The sequence below is a fragment of the Narcine bancroftii genome, chromosome 2 (assembly GCF_036971445.1).
Source record: "Narcine bancroftii isolate sNarBan1 chromosome 2, sNarBan1.hap1, whole genome shotgun sequence".
In the NCBI taxonomy this organism is placed as follows: domain Eukaryota; kingdom Metazoa; phylum Chordata; class Chondrichthyes; order Torpediniformes; family Narcinidae; genus Narcine; species Narcine bancroftii.
Window position 1 is genome coordinate 337,759,491 of NC_091470.1, and position 22,166 is coordinate 337,781,656.

The 22,166-nt window shown below is 40.1% G+C and overlaps 1 protein-coding gene across 1 annotated transcript in view; it reads right to left on the reverse strand.

Annotated features, from left to right (window-relative positions):
- Nucleotides 1–1,176: 1,176 nt before the first annotated feature.
- myd88 (MYD88 innate immune signal transduction adaptor) overlaps nucleotides 1,177–22,166 on the reverse strand; it is a 31,963-nt gene continuing 10,973 nt past the window's right edge. Inside the window, exons 3-6 of the mRNA XM_069922173.1 lie at nucleotides 9,958–10,044; nucleotides 6,777–6,957; nucleotides 4,924–5,015; nucleotides 1,177–3,191 (exon numbers count right to left, since the gene is read on the reverse strand). Coding sequence (XP_069778274.1) covers nucleotides 3,037–3,191; nucleotides 4,924–5,015; nucleotides 6,777–6,957; nucleotides 9,958–10,044 — 515 coding nt within the window. The 3' untranslated portion in view covers nucleotides 1,177–3,036. The remainder of the gene's footprint in view (nucleotides 3,192–4,923; nucleotides 5,016–6,776; nucleotides 6,958–9,957; nucleotides 10,045–22,166) is intronic.

Below are 22,166 nucleotides of genomic sequence, written 5' to 3' on the forward strand. Positions count from 1 at the left end.
AACCGCGTCTGCCTGTCCCGCATCGGACTTGTCAGCCACCAACGAGGCTGCAGCTGACGTGGACATTTACCCCCTCCATAAATCTTCGTCCGCGAAGCCAAGCCAAAGAAGAATTTCAAAGTGCTGTTGAGGTTATATAAAGGTTGATTGTGGTACCAAAGACGTATGGGGTTAGTAAGTTAATGGGTGTATTTAGAAGACACGGGCTCATGGGCCAAAAGGGCTGTATCTCTAAATTAAACATATTGACTGATGGAAGTGTTAACAGTGCCATCTTCTGCCCATACCCGTGAATGCAATTCCTTTATAGACTAAAGATTAAGCTTCAAAAAAGTTTGCTAATGGTTCCTGCATAAAAGGAATGGCTGGAGGAACTGAGCAGGTCAGAGAGGATTTGTGGAGGGAAAAAAAAAAATCACTGATGTATCAGGTCATATATATTGTTACATCTGGATAATTTACATTGTAATTTCAAATGTTGCACTGTACTCCAGGTTGAAAAAGACCTTAGTTGTGCAGGCAGCAAATGCAATTGTGATCACAACACTGCCTTCTCACTAAGTAATTATTTAATAATTTCTAGTTCGGAAAATTGTAGCTATCGGCACAGCATTTTGAAATCCCACCGCATGATGAAATCTGCAGGAGGTTTGGTAAGAAATTCCAATCAGGGTTTTGTCTGGAATCTGCATTTTGGAATTAGTTTAGATGAATATACAAAATAGGAGCATGAATAGGCCAAATAACCTCTCAAGCCTTCTCCACCATTCAATGTGAACATGGCTTGATGTGATGTTAGCCTGAACTTCCCTTTCTTGTCTGTGTTCCTTAGTTCTTGACAGCCTTGACTATACTCAATAAGTTAGCCTGAGCAGTTCACTGGGGTAAAGAATTGTGAAGATCCGTAACCTTAGAGGGAAAGTATCCTCTTAATTCCAGTCTTAAACATCTTATTCTGAAAATATGACCTTTGATTTTGGATTCCTCCACATGTCAAGGTATTCTTTCGGCATCAACATTGTAGATTCATAGTTATATAGAACAGAAACATGCCCTTCAATTCATCTCATCCAAACAAATCAAGATGGCTACCCAAACTAATTTAATTTGCCTGTGTTTGACACATATTTCTCTAACCTTTGCTATTCATGTAGATTTCAAATAAAAAAAAAACTATTGTCAACCATTACAGTGTTTATTGGTGTTTGAAAAAAAGCACTGTGTAAATAAAAGAGATTTTACTAATGCATAAAATCAGAATAAAAGAGGAACAAATTATTACAGATGTTAACAATCACTTCCACAGAGGCTAAAGGAAAAGGCCTAATTTACAGAATGCTACTCAGAAAATAGGTGACACTATCAATGTTCCAACTGTTGACTCCAACAAGTTCTCAACCAAGTCCCAAACCTTAAATGTCCAGGTGTGGGTTTATGACCAAAACCTAATTGTCCTTCGGCAATGGTTGTGATCTTTGCTCTTGAAGCATTGACAGGGGCTCGATAAAATTGACTAGTTCACCAGGTCACTTCAGAGGGTGGTTAAGAATCAACATTAATGGTTTGAGACTGGAAACACAAATAGGCCAGATGACAAAGGACTGTGGATTTAATCCTCTTTAAGTTATTATTGGTATCCATAATAGTCCTATAGATTTATGGCTAATTCTTGAATGAATTTTCAAGACAGAGAGTGAATTTTTCACACAACCTTTTCTTAAATCTCTTCATTCACTATTTCTACATTTCCTTCTATTCTTTGCCCCTCATGAGTCTTTGCATCTTTCACTTCAATGAATCGACACGAGTCACACATTTACATTCATACACCTCATTGGGGAAAAAAATATTTAATTGACTTAACTGTTGAATTTATTAGTGAATATTATTTGTTTATGGCCTCTTGTCTTGGGATTGCTCCCATATATGGAAATGTACTGTAAATAGACCCTTTTTAATACTTTGAAATATTTTACCAGTCTTCCCTCAGCCTCATACATCGAAAATCATTTAAGATAGCGTGGTTAACACAATGCTCTTGCAGCACTGGTGACTCAGGTTTGAATCTGGCACTGTCTGTAAGGAATTTGTTTGCTCTCCCTGTGTCTTCATGGGTTTTCTCCGTGTGTTCCAGTTTCCAAAAATGTGCAAGATTAATAAGTTGATTGGCAATGGATGTACTTGGATGGCACGGGTTCTGGGCTGGAAGGGTCTGGTAACATGCTGTACCTCTAAATTAAAAATTCTCTGGACTGCTATTCCAGAATTAATAGCCTAGTAACATAATCATTATAATATGCATATCTTTGCTTCTAAGTAAATTGACATGATCTCCTACATTGAAATCCTACCATGCAATTTGTGACACCAGTTAGGAGTTCACATGCAACTTCTAATAGGAGAAATTAAAGCAAGATATAGAAATCTGAGAAGATCATCATTTGACATCTTTGGACCAAACTTTAATTAGAACTTCAATTTGTAACAAATGACAATTGTTCTGCTTTGCCTGCCACTGCATTCCTCTCACCATGTCCAGCTTCAGCACGAGCAACTTTTCAGAACCCTTAGTAATTTTATATTAGTTATCAGAAAACAAACTAGGCACTCTCTGCTGACATGACAGACAGAAGTGTTAGAGAAAGAAACAGATGCTTCAGATTGAGCTGATAAAAGCACATCTGGGCAAAAGGAACCTCGACACAATGACAGGCTTTACAGAAGCTTGAATTAAAGGCACAGATGTGGCAGTGGGCTTTTCCTTGAGACTTATATCTACCTAACAAAATGTAAAAATTAAATTTTCATTTCCTCAGGGATATGATTTGAACCATTCTTAGACGCTCCAAAGGTTCCTTTCATTTAAGTTATATTTGGCGGAAAGGGGAAAAAGATCAAGTTCTTTTAATACTGAAGAAAAGAGAAAACGGAGCTGGTCATCAAATACATTTCATTGGAATCACCTTAGAGAACAATCCCCACAGAGTTTAAATACAGCCAACTTGAATATTTCCATTCCCTGACCAGGTGTTCCTCTCAAGGCTGTGAGAGTGCCTTTCCAAGCCTTTTCCAGAACCACGATTTAGTGCTGGGATTTGTGTAATCACAGATAGTGATATGGCGGAGAATACTGGGAAACTCTTTCTTGATTTGTTTGTATTTGACAGGGATCAGCCGTTTGTCTCGGGCACCTGTGAAACCAAAAATCAATACATTAATTTTGAAATTGCCCTCGCTGGTTCCTGTGTGCTTCCTCACACTTCCATTTATCTTTCCTCCCTTCATGAAAGATTACACCTTGGATGGAATTTGATTCCACATGCAAAGAAAGTTCTATGAACATACAAACTTGAAACAAGCTTTTTTTCTTGCACTCTCATTGTTTGCAGGGTGCAAAAGCCTCATTGCTTCTATTCTTCCCATAACCACAATGGGAATGGGAGCAATGTCCCAGGGCATAATTCCACACAATGGAAGTAAGTGGATAGGCACTCAGAACTAAAAAATAGCAAAACATGCTGTGAAGTCATTAAAAAAAAATAATATAAGGTATAGGAGCAGGAGTGGGCCATCGGGCCTGTTGATCTTTCTCCAGCACTCATGGATTTAGCTCTATTTATGTGTCTGCTGCCCATAAACCCCAACTCCCTTATTATTCAAACCTGTGTCTTAAATATATTTAATGAAATGATTTCTTTTGCTTCATTGGGCAGAGAATTCCACTAATTCACTCCTCTCTGGGAGAAGCAGTTCCTTCTCATCTCTGTCTTAAATCTACTCTCACAAATATTGAGGCTATGTCCCTGAGTTCTATAATTACCTGCCAGTGGAAATAACCAGCCTGCTACTTATCTATTTCTATGATTCTCTCTCATTCTATTGATTAATCAATCCTCTAACCATGTTAATACATTACACCTAACTCTGTGTACCCCTCCAGGCATCCTTATCTTACAAATATTATTCAATGATGGAAAAAATGAGAAGCTTAAGAGTTAAAGAGATCAAAGATTGAATAAAATTCAAGTTCATCGTCATCTGTACCGAAGGACAGTGAGAATTTTTGTTTTGTGAGCAATCCAGCTTGTAATTATCTCCAGTTAGCTCATTGAAAAAAAGAATACAGTGTAGCAATAAAAACATAATAGAGCCATAGAACACTACAGCATACAAAACAGGCCATTTGGCCCTTCCAGTCTGTGCCAAAAACACCATACCGCTAGTCCCCCTTCCATAACACTACAGACCTCTCCCATCCATGTAACTTAAGAGTGAACCCGCATTTATCACGTCAGATGGCAACTCATTCCACACTCCCACTGTTCTCTGAGTGAAAAGGTTCCCCCTAATATTCCCCCTAAACCTTTCCCCTTTCACCCTAAAACCATGTCCTCTTGTATTTATCTCTCCCAATCTAAGTGGAAGGAACCTACTCGCATTTACTCTGCCTAATCCCCTCATCATTTTGTTAACCTCTATCAAATCTCCCCTCATTCTTCCACATTCCAAGAAATAATCTGTTTAATTTTTTTCCTGTAACTCAACTCCTGAAGACCTGGAATCATCCTAGTAAATCTTCTCTGCACTCTTTCAAACTTAATAAAGAGCAATTACAAAGAGATTGGTTACAACAGGACAAACATATTATTTTTATTTTGAATGAGATTCATTCAAGAGTCTGATGTGGATGGGAAAGAAATCATCCTTGAACCTAAAGGTGCGTGATCTCACACATGAATTTTCTTCCCAATGGGAGGAAAGAGAAAAGAATGCAGTTGGGATGGGGTGAATTTTTTAATAATAAAAGCAGTCAAAATGAGATGAAACGAGAAAAAAATTTGTCAGAGGAAGATAAAGATTAAAAAAAAACATTCAAACACACAGGAATGAGCTCGAGTTGATGGTGGTGCATAGTTGGTTTACCTGGACTAAGACTCAGTGCAAACTTCGTTTGGAAATCACAATCATCGCTAACCAAATAGTCGTCAGAGATTACCGCCACCATTCTTTTACACCTGTCATTTAATATGAGAAAGATAATACATAAGATTCCAGTAATACAGCTGGTAGTTCATATCAGGCTAATCTTTAAATTTAGCAATTTAGTTGTTACTTTTACCTTTCTTCCTGGCCTGATATAGATTTCAGATAAGAAAAATGTTATTACACAAATGTACTCAATTACATAAAGATTCATTTACAGAAGGATATGGAGTATTGAGTTGGAGGGCGAAATATAATAGTATCTGGATGATATGGGCTTGGAATCAAAAGTGAAGGCGATCCAAATTTCAGTTCAAAAATGAGGAAGCAACCATACTAATTAATCTTTTCAGTATAGTTGCCTCATTCCTCCTTGATTTTAATGAGGCAGAAAGCCTTCAATACTGATCAATAACACATTTTATGAATTGATGAAAGACACTTGTCATGGATAAGTTCTATCTTGTCCCAATCCACCATCCAAAAATCTTCATTTTTGACTGCCAGTCAAAGTTTGAATCAAGTAGTGCTGTGATCATTTCTGAGTATTCCCAAAATTCAACCTATTGCATATATGGCGTTATTTACAAGATGAAATCAGTCAGGGCAACATCTTTGACGATGGAAAGAAAAAAAGTCGACTCATGGTTCTATTACTACATGATGATCTAAGTTTGCGAGCAAGCCTCAGTTTTATTTGCAAATGATCTTCCTTGGCTTTGAATGATTTGGCAAGCCTCATGGTTAAGGCATATTTGTGAATATGGATTCTGAATATAGTACTGAAAGATATGCCAGAATCTTCTTTTTCTTTGGCTTGGCTTCGCGGACGAAGATTTATGGAGGGGGGTAAATGTCCACGTCAGCTGCAGGCTCGTTTGTGGCTGACAAGTCCGATGCGGGACAGGCAGGCACGGTTGCAGCGGTTGCAGGGGAAAATTGGTGGATTGGGGTTGGGTGTTGGGTTTTTCCTCCTTTTTCTTTTGTCAGTGAGGTGGGCTCTGCGGTCTTCTTCAAAGGAGGTTGCTGCCCGCCGAAATGTGAGGCGCCAAGATGTATGGTTTGAGGCGATATCAGCCCACTGGCGGTGGTCAATGTGGCAGGCACCAAGAGATTTCTTTAGGCAGTCCTTGTACCTCTTCTTTGGTGCTCCTCTGTCACGGTGGCCAGTGGAGAGCTCGCCATATAACACGATCTTGGGAAGGCGATGGTCCTCCATTCTGGAGACGTGACCCACCCAGCGCAGCTGGATCTTCAGCAGCGTGGATTCGATGCTGTCGGCCTCTGCCATCTCGAGTACTTTGATGTTAGGGATGAAGTCGCTCCAATGAATGTTGAGGATGGAGCGGAGACAACGCTGGTGGAAGCGTTCTAGGATAGTAATAGTAATAGAATAGTAAAATCGTAAACATTGCTGTTTGAAGCCTAAAAATGTAAGTGTAGCATGCCAAAATGAAGAATGCGCCTGTGACTTACCTTTTGCTAAGCTTTTCAATATTAGGTGCTTCCATTACCTTGTATTTGAATCAACTGTAGATCTATAGACGTGTATTGATTGCTAACGATTGGCAAATTAGTCTATTTTTGTTGTACCATGTGTTTAGGAGGATGATAGAAGGGAAAGAATATGGGGCTGAAGGACAAATTCTCTGAGCATAAAATGAATTCCCCTTTCGGTTCCCCAAGGCAAATTATTGAGCTTCAAGGTTGGCGCACGCAAGGCGCACTGGAATTCCCTGTTAAGGTATCGCCATCCCAGATACGTGCAGCGTTCCCAAGTCTTAACCGCATACCTTTTCTCAATGAGCTCGCTGGAGATGGTCCAGATGCATGATCCTGGCAGCACATCACGATCAAATACACATAGCTTCAGTTTGTAGTCAGTCTGCTCAAGTTGTTTGATCATTTCGTGGACAAACTCAATGTCAGCTTGACAATAACAAATAAAGGCATCGTATAATTCAGGTGGACCTCCTGTCAGGAAAAATAGAATTTATTTATCAATCATCTAGAACATGGGTCATACATGTTACATGTCAATCATCTAGAACATGAGTCATACAGCATGAGCAGGCCTTTCAGTCCAACATTCTAGAGTGCTTTAAATCTCAACTTTGAAACTCCTATCCCTTTACTTCCATGGAGTCGTTGCCTTATTTAAGCTTGGGTGAAAAGATGCTATGAATGTAGCTCAGGCCATCATGAAAGCTGACCTTCTCCCCATCAATTCTGATTATGCAGCCTTCAGGAGATGTTAATGAATCTCCTTCCATTGGGTAAGCTTGAAACTCAGAACCTCTAGGTTCAAGAACAATTCCTTTTCTGCAGTTAACAGTAATAAATGGATGGCACAGTTAGCGTAGCAATTAGTGCAACACTATTACTACGCCAGCGAATGGGGCAGGGATTTGAATCCGCTGCTGTCTGTAAGGAGTTGGTATGTTCTCCTCATGTCTGCGTGGATTTCCTCGGGGTGCTCTGCTTTCCTCCCAAAATGCACCAGGAGGTAAGTGGATAGGCACTCAGAACTAAAAAATAGCAAAACATGCTGTGAAATCATTAAAAAAATAAGAATATAAGGAATAGGAGCAGGAGTGGGCCATCGGGCCTGTTGATCTTACTCCAGCGCTCATGTAATTGGGCGACACTAGCATGTGGGTCCACAGAGCTGTTACTGAGCTGTTTGTCTAAATTAAAAAGTAAAAGATAATCACTTTACACTGCTTTAAATGTATTTTTCTCTCTACCCTGCACTTTGTCTTGTAATACAATATCTTCTACTCTTTGACTTACTATAACCACACCCTGCAGTTTTGTTTTATTTTTGCATTATCTGCTAATACTTAAATATAAGTTGACTTTTCTGGAAAGCATGCAAAACAATGTTTGTAACTGTAACTTTGTTCATGGGACAATAAACATTTCAATTCAATATTTCCAATGGGGGTGAATATATTGAATATACTTTCCAATTAATTGTGATAAATAAAAAATATATAAATTGATTATGTCCAGCTAGAATAGTAAATCCTAATTTTAATACACAATCCTAAGTTAATACACAAGGCCATTTTGTGTCTTTGCTTTGTTTTCTGTATTGGACCAAAATTCAAATTATTTCTATGAAGTAAACATTATAGCAAGAGTATCATCTCTCTTGCTCAACCTCACTATTTTTCATGACTTTCAATAACATTTTGAATTAGCATATATACTCATGTAATCATTGAAACTATGTAATAGACGACCACCCCCCATTTTTGGGCCAAAAATTGGGTGTTTTTGTATGACCGTATTAAGGTCTACCCCCACCCCCCTCTATTTTTGGCCTTGACCGCCTGGCCATCCAAGCTCCCAATGCCCCGGCCGCCTGCTCACCAGAGAACCCAATACCCTGATAGTGGATCCTCACCCTGGCCAGCTGCCCATCAGAGCACCCGATGCCCTGGCGCCTGCCCATCTGAGCTCATGACTGCAGATCCTCGCCCTAGCCACCTGCCCATCAGAGCTCCTGACCATGGATACTCTCTCCGGCCGCCCACCAATCCGAGGTCCTGACCATAAATCCTCGCCCCGTTCTGTCCAACCTTCCAAACTATGAAGCGTGGATCCTCACTCCACCCGCCCACCTATCTGAACTCCCGACGCCTCGGACATCTGCCCATCCAAGATCCCGAAGCCCCGGCCATCTGCACATCTGAGCTCCCAACGCCCTAGCTTCTCACCCATCTGAGCTCCCACCTGCAGATGCTCACCCGAGCCACCCCCCAATCTCAACTCCAGACACCTCAGTGACCCATCCATCCAAGCTACCGACCATGGATCCTTGCACTGGCTGCCTGCCCATCCAAACTTCCAACCACATGCTCATCCAAGCTCCTGATGCCCTGGTCGCGGGCTTACCACTGGGTTCCAGCTATCGGAGCTCCTGAAGCTTTGAATGAAGCAGGTATTTACCAAGGTCGAAAGTTTAACGTGTAAAAGGCAACCACCCCTCCCCAATTTTCTGGCCTGAAAAATTGATCCAAAAAATTCAATGCCTACAGGAGTATATATGGTAAATGTTCACTTACTATCTTCTAAAAACAGCACGATTGGTATTTGTGCGACATATAAAAGTGCGGTAAAAACTCAGCAGGTCACGCAGCATCTGTAAGAAGCAAAGGGTAACCAGCTTTTTGGGTCTTGGCCCTTCATCATGGTATAAGGAAACAGCAGGCAATTGCCTGAATAAAAAAAAGCTTAAATTTAAAAAAAACTTTGACGAAGGGTTCAGCCTGAAACTTTGGTTATCCTGGCTTCCCATAGATGCTGACATGTACAGTTACAATCACAGCATTTGCAGACTTTTCTGTTTAACTCCAGGATTAGTATTTGTTATGTGATTGTTCAATCAATGTCAAAAATCTTTTTGATAATATATATTTAGTTTCTGTTCAGGACACTTGCAGAGAACAGGTTCGCATTACCACAGAATATGAGCCATTTGGCTCATTGAGTCTTTGCTGGCTCATTCCCCCATTAGTTTTTCTCGTAACCTATTTTCCCCATATTCTCTTCAACTCCTTCCAAATTCTACCATTCACCCACACATTAGGTGAAATTTACAGTGGCCAATTAATTCATAACTCACACATTTTAAGAATGTGCAAGGAAAGCAGATCACTTGGAGAAAAGCATGTAGCCACAGGAAGAATGTATGATCTCCACACAGATAGTGCCAGGGACTCAAATTATGGGCGCTGTGATCAACAGCTTTGCCAGCTACATTACGATACTGTCCTTAAACCTCAAAGATTGGCTCCAATAAAGGCCATCACATTTTTCTTAAAATATTTGTTCTTCAGATTGTCCCTCATATTTCTTAATACGATCTGGAGGGGGAGCTATGACACATAGTGGAATTTATTTTGCTCCTGTGTATGAAAGATTATATTACAAGAAAATGGAACGCAAGTTTATTCTGGATATTACCTGAAGGATCATCTGAGCTCTTGCGATCACTGCTATCCACTGATGGCACCTGAAGAGGTTTGTTGAGATATTGTTTGCAGTCCATTTCTATATAAAAAAATATGTTATGATATTGTAATATTAATGCACATTTTTGGATTTAAGTTCCTTATATTCTTAAAAAGGTTTCCAATCTGTTACCACTATTTTTTAAGAATTTATTGTGATGAACGTCATGAAATTTGGTGTTTTGCGAGAGCATTGCAGTGAAAACATACATATTATAACCATCTTACAGTATTACGATATAAAAAACTATAAATAATAGTGCACGAAAAGGAAGACAGTGTCTTTGGTTCATTGATTATTCAGGAATCTGATGGCAGTGGGGAAGAAGCCGTCCTTGTGCCGTTAAGTGCTCACCTTTAGACTCCTGGACCTTTTTTCTCGATGGTAACAGAATGAAGAGGGCATGGCCCTGGGTGGTGGGGTCTTTGAGGATAGAGGCTGCTTTTGTAAGACTCTGCCTCATGTAGATGTCCGCGATGGAGTGAAGAATGGTGCCTGTGATGTCGCAAGCCGAGTTAACAACCCTCTGGAGTTTATTCTTGTGCTGAGTGTTGGCGTCTCCACACCAGGCAGTGATGCAAACAGCGAGAATGCTCTCCCAGTACATATGTAGATGTTTACGATAGTCCTCAGTGACATACCGAATATCCTCAGACACCTCACAAAGTTTAGCTGCTGGCAAGCCATTTTTGTGATTGCATCAACTTGGAGGCTCCAGGACAGATCTTTGGAAATGTTGACAATTGAAGTTTTTGACCCTCTCCACTACTGAGCCCTCAAAGAAGACTGCGTCATGTTCCTCTAACTTCCTCCTGAAATTCACAATCAGAGAATCACATCACAGGCACCATTCTTCATTCCATCGCAGACATCTACATGAGGCAGAGTCTTACAAAAGCAGCCTCTATCCTCAAAGACCCCACCACCCAGGGCCATGCCCTCTTCACTGCTACCATCGAGAAAAAAAATCACCTCCTTGGTTTTGCTGCCATTGAGCGCAAGGTTGTTCTATTTACACCATTCAACAAGCTGATCCATCTCCCTCCTGTACGCTTACTGTTGGTGTCATTGGCAAACGTAGACAGCATAGGAATTGTTCCTGGCCACACAGTCATGGGTATACAATGAGTAGAGCAGTGGGCTAAGCATGCATCCTTGGGGTGCACCTGTGTTGATAATCAATAAGGAGGAGACATTGTTTCCAATTGGTGCTGATTGTGGTCTTCCAATGAGAAAGTCAAAGATCCAGTTGCAGAGGGTGGTACAGAGGCCAAGAGTTAGTAGCTTCTTGACTAGCACTGAAGGAATAATAGTGTTGAAAGTTGAGCTTTCATCAATGAAGAGCAGCTGTATGTATGATTTGCTGTTTTCAAGGTGATCCAGATTTGAGTGGAGCGATTGTGACAGTAGCTGAATTGCAATGGTTCCAGATCTTTGCTTAGATATGTGTTAATTCTGGCCATGACCAGCCTCTCAAAGCATTTCATCATAGTGGAAGTTAGTGCTTCTGGGCAGTAGTCATTGAGGCAGCTCACACTACTCTACTTGGGTACCGGGATGATTGATGCCCTTTGGAAGCAGGTGGGAACCTCTGATTGAAGCAATGAGAAGTTAAAAATGTTCATGTACACTCCAACTAGTTGATTGGGGCAGATTTTCAGTACGCTGCCAGGTATGCCATCAGGGCCTGATGCCTTGCAGGGTTTCACCCTCTTGAATGATGTCCTGAAGTTGCCCTCAAAGACAGATATCACAGGGTCCTTAGCCTTTTCAGGGATTCTGGTAAGCACTGTTTCGATTTTATTTTTATTGATCACTTGACTTTATTCTTCCATTTTCTGTTTCATATTCTATTTCTATGAACATAATTTATTCTTTCATGTTACATAAAAATCTGCTTAAGGTGTTGCAGCTTTAAAAAAAATCAAATATCGGCAAGGTTTTTTGAAAAAATAACAGGTTAACATTTAGAGTTAATAAGTTACAATTGGCTAAGCATGCCAGGTTTTATCTGCTGAAGGAGTGCAGTGATTCACTTGAACTTTTACAATACTTTATACCTAATGTTGCATATTCTTTTTTTTAAAAACTGCTATATTGTAATTTGAATTTTCCATCTTCAGAACGTGACTTTTGGATTACTAATATGAGTTGCAGAGCCTTTACAGTGCCCTTTAATTCTGTGGTTCTGGTCTAGCTTTAATTTTGCTATCCTACTAAGTATGTTAGGTTTAGAGTCTTGCCATAGGTGTGGCCATAGAGTTGTCCATCTTTAAAAAGGGCATAGACAATCCAATTCTTTTCAGGAGGACCTTGGATTAGAATGCCACTCAGTCTGTCTTTGCCAGTGGTCCAAATTTTTCATCATATTTCCTAGATTGTTCATTTGCAGATTTCAGATCTACTGTCAGAGAACATACATGACATCATATACAACCCTGAGATTCTTTTTTTCTGGAGACGAGGCAGAATCACCACTCATTGGTCGTGCAAAAAAAACTGCGCAAAGTGTATACATATAAACAAATAAAGAACTGAAAACAAACAATGAATGTAAACAAATTGTGCAATACAGAGAATTTTTTAAATCAATAAAGTGCCCAAGTAAGAGTCCTTAAATGAGTCCTTGATTGAGTTTATTGTTGAGGAGTCTGATGGTGGAGGGGAAGCAGCTGTTTCTGAGCATGGTGGTGTGACTCTTGTGGCACCTTGACCTCTTTCCTGATGACAGCAATACTCTTCTTGCCTTTTTTTGTTTTCCAGTACTCTTCTTGCCTTTATTTTAATGACCCTCCCAGTGTAAAAGCAGTCTAATGCCCCATGCAATCCGCAGAAGGATTCATTGCCATTGTGAACTATTCAATACAGTAAATCTTCAGCTAGAGTCCGAGGAGCAACAGAAAAATCAGACTGATCCAATTACATCAAATCCAATCAAATCTAATCAGATACTGCGACAAAAGTTGGTCATTTCTGCACTAAGTTACCACCACTTTTACTCAGCAGCATTCTCAAATGAGAGTCACATGTTTCTAGGTTTGAGTCCTCCTCCAGAAACTGATCTCATAATCTCTTGGACAATCGACGGTGAGACTGCCGCCTCAAAGACAAAGTTAAATATATTACTTAAATCAAATATATGGTTTCTGTAGAGAAAACATTAAAATCAAGTTTGGTCTCATCCTCATTAGATTACCTACAATTAGGGCCCTCTGCTGCAGAGGGCAAGGACAAGGTCTTAGAAGTTCTATTGGCCATCCAAGTTTCTCCACTGGTGTGTCCAGACAGTGACAGTCAGTATGCTGATCAATCAGAAGCAATGATGATTAAAGAATAGATAAGATATTAGAACCACCAAGTGTGAAATGGTGCTAATGAAACCAGCCACTAATGCTTTCAATAATGGTCACCAATATGGTTATCTGCTTGAATTTGGCTGTCTTTTGCCATCTAGGGTCAATGAAACTGATTGAAAAGTCTCCCAACCAAAGTTAATCAACCCGGTTCCAAGGAGAAATCAAAGCTACCCAACCAAAGTTAATCAACCCGGTTCCAAGGAGAAATCAAAGCTACCCAACCAAAGTTAATCGACCCGGTTCCAAGGAGAAATCAAAGCTACCCAACCAAAGTTAATCAACCCGGTTCCAAGGAGAAATCAAAGCTAAGATCTTCCTTCCTGTACTATAATGAAAATACTTCAAGACAAAGAATTGGTGGAGGAACTCAAATGTGCCAGACAGCATTCATGGGTAGAAATAGTCAGTCAATACTTTGGGTCTGAATCCTTTATGATAATGAAAATTAAACAGGTGAAATTACATATATGAAGGGGGAAAGAAGCTTGGGGGGGGGGGGGCGGTTGCAGGGGTGTTAGATGTCCATCTCTCATGTTTCCCCACACCTTGATAAAGGGCTCAAGCCTGAAACATTGGTGATGTATCTTTACCTTTGCTATATAAAGGCACTCTTTGACCTGCTGAGTTTCTCTAGCATTTGTGTTTTTTTTTTCATTGATTGGATCAAACTTGCTATATTTTAGTCAACAAAATTTTTGTTTTGGAACAGAAAATTGAAGAATAGAAGATAGAAAAGAAACTCTCTGTGCCTTGGATTGATATCATTAGTTATATGGTGGCCATCTTGGAAATGCCTTGAGTTGGGGGAAGTTTGTAATCCACATCTATTCGCCATGAGTATCGGCCAGAGAGGGATTTAAAGCTTCTAATCTAATAACAAAATGCTCTATAGACACGTTGGTGAAGCCATTTCTTTAAAATCAGTGATATTATAAACTGATGCTGCAGTGGAAACTCATTTGTTAATAGCAGCACATTATACCCATCAGACGGCTTATGTCTTTGGACTCATCTTCTGTGTATTTGTAGCAAGTTTGAACACAGTTTGGATTTTTCTGCCACTAGTCCATTGGGAACTGTTGATTTGGTCTGAGTTGTGCGTGTTTGACGGATGGTAAAACAAGACAAGTAAAAATGGCTGCAGCAGCGGCTGACTGCTGTTAAGGAGTAATGTATTAAAAGCATGAAGGTTGCAGATCTCAAAGAAGAACTGAAGTGATGGAGCAAAAAGACAAGTGGTGATAAAAAAAAAATGTTCTCATTGCAAGACTGAAGCAGGTAATGGAAGAAGCCACGGCTTCAGTTGGTGGGAAATGAAGACACTTCAAATCCATTGCAGAATGTAATATCTAATTTGAAGACAGAAAGGTGTAAATGGCTGAAGATGTGTCACCAAAAGATGATGAAGAAAATGGAAAGGATAAAGAAAATAAAGAGAATGAAGATGAAAAAGAAGTACAATTCGAATTGGAGAAAGAGGCAAGTAAGAAGGTAACATCTGACCTGCAAGACAAAATAAATTTAAGTGACAGTACATCAAATGTTGAAAGCCAGAGAAGCAAACAAAGTTCTTCTAGAATGAGCTCCAGAGTTTCCAGTACACAAGCTGCACATTTAGTGAATCAGGCTGAATTAGCTCCTCTTGTTGTGCACTATGAATTACTTCAAAATAAATTTGCCTTAGAAGAACAAGAGGAGCAGCTAAAGAGGGAAAACAAGCAGGGTGAGAAGCAGCTGAGGAGAGAAAAGTAACAGAGAAAGAGGAAAAAGGATAAGTTGGACCTGCTGTTAGCAAGGTCAAAAGGATTGTACTAGAAGGCTCAATGATATCTGGTGTTTGAAGTAAATTATCTAAAGTGCATGATGGTATGGAGTTATATTTTGAGAAAGAGCAATAGGAAAGGAAACCACTTAATAAGGTAGATATCTTCATACCACGGGTACAAATCCTCCCAAAGCAAGGTGTTATTAAGCCAAATGTATCAGTGACATTATGTGCAGACAAAGCTGCGGCTTGGGTTCGGTCAAACGCTGCAGCTCCTTTGGCATTCGAGTCAAGCATCAGAAATATGGGTGAATCTACATCAGTGAGGTTTCCAAATACAATACCTGCTACAGTACAAGAGGTGATGACCGGGCCAACCAACTATCATCCATAAGAAGACAATGAAATCGCTGCATCATTGGTCCAATTAGTCTCTCTTCTTTGCCCAAGAAGGAGATTCAACCTTTTGATGGAGACCCACTTCAGTACCAAACTTTCAAGAGATCTTTTAGACACAATATTGAAAACAAGTGTCAATACCCTGGAGATTGTCTTTATTATGTGGAAATGTACACAGGACAGCCAAGGGAACTTTTAAAAAAGTTGTCAACATATGTCCTTGGATAGAGGATTTGACAGAACCAAGTCTTTACTAGAGCAGCACTCATGCTTGGCTCGATGGCAACAGCCATCATATTGCTTTCTGGATAAAGCTCTTAAATGGTCATCAATAAAACCAAATGATGCAAAGGTTCTACAAATGTACACTCTCTTTTTAAAAGGATGATGTAATGGCATGGAAGTTATTGACAATATTCATGAACTTGATGTGCCTAGTCATGGGCAAATCATCTTAAATAAATTACCCTGCCAAATGTTGGATAGATGGAGACATTAGGCATGTAATTTCCATTAAAAAAAATTGATCAAAGAGCAACTTTAAAGGATTTGGTCAATTTTCTTGAAGGGCAGGTATATATTGAAAGAGATCTAATATATGGAAATACCAGAGACACTTTGATTGGGAACAAAGATGTAAGGAGGCTCTCGTCCAAAATTGAAAATAACTGTGCCAGTTATAAATAAAGAAAAAGATAAAGTAACTAAGGAAAAAGAGAGTTTGCTTACTGAGAAGAGTTGTTTGTTCTGTAAAGGTGGGCATGCTTTGGAAATGTGTTTATGGTTGGAAAAGAAGAAAAATAATGAGAAGATCGCTTTCTGAAAGGAAAATGGAATATGTTTTAGGTGTCTGTGTAAAGGACACATCAGTAAAAACTGCAAGAAGCAACTTAACTATTATAATATGCAGTCAGAAGCATTCTAAAATGTTGCATATCCATTAAAGGAACAAGGAATTGAAAAGGGGCAAAAAGCATTCTAAAATGTTGCATATCCATCAAAGGAACAAGGAATTGAAAAGGGGCAAACAGAAACAAAGGAAACATCAGAAAACAGTGATATAGTCTCGGTTCAGACAAGTGATCTTACTGGGGCCAGTGTAGATAACTGCAAACTTTCAATAGTGCTTGTACAAGTTAAACCCAAGATTGGGAATGCAACAGTACCTACTTATGCATTTCTTCACCCAGGCAGTACTGCATCTTTTCGCACATTGGGACTAATGAACAAACTTAATCTTCAGGGAAGAAGGCCGAGGATTATGTTGAAAACCATGGGATAATAAAAGATTGTTGAAAGAAACATAATTTCAGGGTTAGAATTTGCTGGAGAAGGTATTTTGTGATCTGCCAATTTTAAACACTCAGAAGACTGTGCATGAATAAAATATTCCACTTAATAAAGATATATATCAATTGTCTTATCTGTGGAACATTTATCTACCTGAAGTTAATTCTGAGGCAGATATGCTGATTAGTTCAGATATACCAATTCTGGAACTACTAGATGTAATATGGAGTGTGGGAGATGGACCTTATGAGAATATAACAATGCTTGGATGGACAATGGGCCATTATGTTGAGTATAAGCCTGCCCTCTGCTGGACATCATGACGCCTACATCATGATGTCACCCTTCCACATATATATATATATATATATATATATAAAACCTTGTGTGTCAGTAGCCAGGTTAGTCTAATAAAAGTAAAGGATGAGAAAGCAGGTTTTAATTTTCTGTTTGGCTGGGCGCAGCCATCTCTATTCTTTGCGCATGCTCCTGGAACTCATGCATGCACACATGTGTTAGTATATTAGAATGCCGGCTGGAGCATGCACAGTGCATTTGTGTGCTGTAATGCCGGTTGGAGCATACCTGGTGACACTGACCGTGAATTGGGAGTTTTACAATATATTATACAACACGGTGGCAGGAGGGTGAGTGAAAAAAAAACACTCATAATTTTCGTTGAATGCTTTCAGAGTATTCACGGAGTTTAATACCGATGTTATTGGAAGTTTACAGGGATGTTATTTATGAATATTTAATTGAATATTAAAGAAGATAATTACATTTATGTGTTAAAATAAAGAATTTAAATACATCTGTAGTTGTACTGGAACTAATTGAAAATTTAGCATCCAAGCCACTATTTATTGGATCAATGTCGCTATAGTAGTTGTACTGTTTGAGACCAGCTTATCTATCTTCTCAGGAAATGGTTAATATTAACCCATTCAATTAGTCAACAGCACTTTTTTTCTGGTCATCTTGAATCTTTTCCCCATGGTCCTCAATTTTTGTAACATCCCTTTGGTTCACTTTTATGTTGGTTTTCTGATAGAATGGAAAGCATAATTGTTTTCAGGTGATTTGGTTTACATTACTTCGCTTCCATTATTTCATCATTTTAATATTAATTTTCTTTTTAAAAAATAATGCTTTTTTCAAGAAATATTCTTCATAATGCTCTGGTATGGAATCCTTCTGAAAAATTGTGCCATGTTCTCTGATCTACATATATATTATCCTAATGTATTTCAGTTGGCACAAGTACGTACTGTAGTTCTCTTCTTTCATACAATTCGTTTGTACAGGTTTCGAATAAAGGAACACATCAAAGGAACTTCTTCAAAGGAAAAATCAGACAAAATGGGTGCCACACCAAAGAAACTTAATTAGACAAAGTGATCAATCACTTTGACAATAAAAGTACACACAAGGAGGAGATAAAAAATGGAAATTCCAAAATTTCAGACACTCTTTGATAGAAAGAGGTCCTGTCATTGACTTTACAATCCACGAGACAGCAGAGTGTCTCCAGGAAAAGGCAATGTCTGCCTTCTCATCAACACCATGTGGTACTCCAATATGTTGGTCCAGACAAGTGGCCTCCATGCTGGAGCTGAAATACTTGAACTGTGAAGTGCCGTCCTTTACCTGCAGCGAGAGTTCACCTCAGCTACATCAGCTATACTGACAGCAAACTACATCATACCCCATCTGAGAGGAAGCTGGCACTAGCTAAACTATTCACCTTAATCAACAGCCTTGAAATGAAGCAGCTCAAAGCTACATTCATCAGATGGCATGAGCATACAAAAGACTTAGACAGACATGTTTTAATTGAGCGCTCCATGAAGGGTATCAAAAAGACGGTTAAAATCCTAAAATTAACAATATTTTCATTTAAAAAAATGGACAAAGCAAGTATCAAGACACCAAGGCAGCAGAAAACAAAAGTTGAGGAAGTTTCTACTCAGCCAGGAACATTGAGTGAAAGCCAAAAAGGGACCGGCATAAGAGTGACTTTGTGACCGCCAACCCTGCAGAGCTGGGGAGTCAGGACAAGAACTAAATATTATCCTGGAGAAAGTGGAAAACTTGAGCAATCGATTTGTGGGCATTGAAACTGTAATGAGAGACATGTCTGAAAGGATAACTGAAATTAAATAAATAAGTGAAGACTTAATGGAAAGAGTGAACCAAGCAGAAATAGACTTGGTTAAAACACAAGATAAGCTAAAAAGCTTTGGAAAAATATGTAAAAAAATGGGAGTTGGACATACAAGGCCTGGTGGAAATGATGGAACAGATGGAGAATTTTAGCAAACGGAATAATATTCAAATGATAGAACTGAGGGAAGAGATCCGGTGAATTCCTTTTTTAAAATGGATCCTGTGAGTGCTGGGAGAAGACAAATTCAGAGAAAAATTACATATTGAAAGGGCTCACCAGACCCTTGGACCCAGGAGAGCCGGTGATCAGTGATCATGACCAGTTCTGGTGAGACTTTTGAGTTATCAGGAACGGGAGACAATTCTGGGAGAAGCATATGAATACTCTAAGCAAAATAATGGCAAAGGAAGGAGTTTGACGATGTAAAAAGACAATTGCATTCTAAAAACTTGAAATATTTGATGATATACCCCATGATTCTGAGGGTCGAAATAGCAGAAGGTAATCGGCGATTTTTCAAGACTAAGAACAAGGTGGAAGACATCCTGCGAGGTTTATGAAAAGAGTAAGGTTGCCAAAGAAGAACACTGTGTTACAGATTATATTATATACTATACATAATATATATATTAATATGTTTTTAAAAGAGATTGATTTTGGGGGGTTTAATGTAGGTCAGTTCACAAGCAGATACTTACACTTCACATCTCATTTAAAATGCAAGAGCTTTGCTGAAAGTAGACATTCAGGCACCAGTAGTTTTGCAAAACAAAATGGAACTGCTTTGGAATGAACTTAAGAAGCTGCAAATGGAACAATGTACAGGCAGAGGCTTTGAAGGATTGGGTTTGGAGCCCTGTAAGAAGTTTTGGTTTTTATAAGGGGAGAGAGAGGGAGAGGGAGAAAGAAAAGTCAGTAGCAATTGTGGCTGCAAGATGGCAAGCTGGCAGTCTTGTTGAAAACACCATTTTGAAGATGGGTTGTGAGTTCTGAGTTCAGCCTGTTGAAAACCCTTGTAATTTTTACAAGAGGAAATGGCTGGCTAGAGTGGTTCTCCTGAAATAAGGGAAACAAGAGGAACTCTGTGGTGACCTGGAAGAAGAGGTTATCATTTGGAAAACCCATGATGGGCTTCTGTAAGACATCGAAGTGATTGATTGGAGGAAATCAGTTTGTATGTGTCCAACGAACAACACATCTCTCTCTCTGAAACTAACGAGAACCTTCCTGAGCGGTAACCATTTAACTTTAATCACAAGAGCCTGGTGAAAATTCATAACTGTTAAATTCTGTGCACAGTATAAGAATTGCCTGATACCAGTGAACTTGGAGAAGTGAGAAGTGAATGATTGGACTGTGAAACAAAGAACTTTCCTGAACATAATACACATTACATACATGTGCACTTAAAATTAGAAGGGGATTAAGTTAGGTTAAGTTAAAATTGGATCCTGTTTTTGCATTTAAAGAAAATTAAAAGCAACTTCTGTTTAAGTAACCATTGTCTTGGTGAATTTCTATTGCTGCTAGGTTTTGGAGTCTGTTCTCGTAACAATTGTGAAGAATGCTTTTAATGGGACAAAGTAAAAGTTATATGCATTTATTGTTGAAAAGGAAATTTTATTGAAATGATCACAGAGAGGTTGTAACCAACTGCTACAGAGAGAGAGAGAGAGAGAGAGAGAGAGAGAGAAAGAGAGAGACACACACACACACACACACACACACACACACACACACACACACACACACACACACACACACAGTGTGTGGCAGGTTAAGCTCACTCATTTATTAGGGCTGGAAAGGCTGCTTTTATACTGTTCAAGTTCACTACATTTTTTGCTGATTGACTGAGTCATCCATATGAATAACAATAATGGGCGGGAACATCCACGCATATCCACGCATATATCCACGCCCTTCTTCCCCAGCCTGTTTCTGCTGAGTTAGCTGGGCAGCTTGACCAACGCCATTTTAGGGCTGTTGGTCTGATGCTGCCCCAGCTTCTACCTCCACCAGTTCGTTGTCCTGGGAGTCACTTTAGCAATCTCTGTCCGCATCTGCTGCCGCGCGATGTGCCGAACCGATCTCCGCAATTGTGGGCCGCCACATGGCCCCCCCCCCCCCCAGCCAGAACTGGTATTACAGTCTATAGTGTCCGTGGGTATAGTCCCCAATGTCTTTTGTGGTCTTCCTCTGCGTCGAGGTGTTGGTGTCTCCACGGGTTCTGCTGGGTCTGTGTGGGCAGGCTTGAGTCTATCTGTAGTGAAGACCTTTGGTTTACCATCGATGTCCAGCTCAAAGGTGGCTCTGTTGTTCCGGATGACTTGAAAGGGATCTTGTCATTCTGCTGCTGTACCTCTGCCAGTGCTGTGAAGTCCAGACCGTTGACCAGGAAATGGATGCTGTGTCTTGACAAGGCGTCCGTTACCATGTTGTCTTTGCCTGAGATGTGCTTGATGCCGGTGGTGTACTTCGCAATGTAAGACAAGTGTCTCTGTTGGCGGGATGACCAGGGATCGGAGATTTTAGCCAGGGCGAAAGTCAGTGGTTTGTGGTCCGTGAAAGCCCTTCCCTCAAGAAAGTACCAGAAGTGGCGGATGGCTAAGTACAGCGCCAGCAGCTCTCTATCGAAAGCACTGTACTTTAGTTCAGGGGGCTGCAGATGTTTTCTGAATAAAGCTAGTGGGTACCAACTTTCTTCTATCTGCTGTTTCAGGACTCCCCCAATCGCTGTTCCTGAGGCATCGACTGTGAGGGCCGTGGGTGCATCTGGTCTAGGGTGGGCTAGGAGTGCAGCTTTGGCCAGGGCTTCTTTGGTTTCCACAAACGCACGTGCGGATTCGACGTCCCAGGTCAGGTCCTTCTCCTTGTCGGACATCAGAATGAACAGATGGAGCATCACTCGGGCAGCTGCTGGAATAAACCTGCGATAAAAGTTTATCATCCCCACGAACTCCTGCAGACCTTTGGTTGTACTGGGCTTCGGAAAGCTGTGGATGGCCTCTACCTTGTCAGGCAGTGGTGTTCAGGCCAAACTGGCATTTGGCCAGGTTGATAGTGAGGCTGAACTCATGCAGACGACTACAGAGATTTCGGAGGTGCTGAAGGTGTTCCTGTCGGGTTCTACTTGCCACGAAGATGTCGTCAAGGTAGACAAAAGTACCATCCAGGTCTC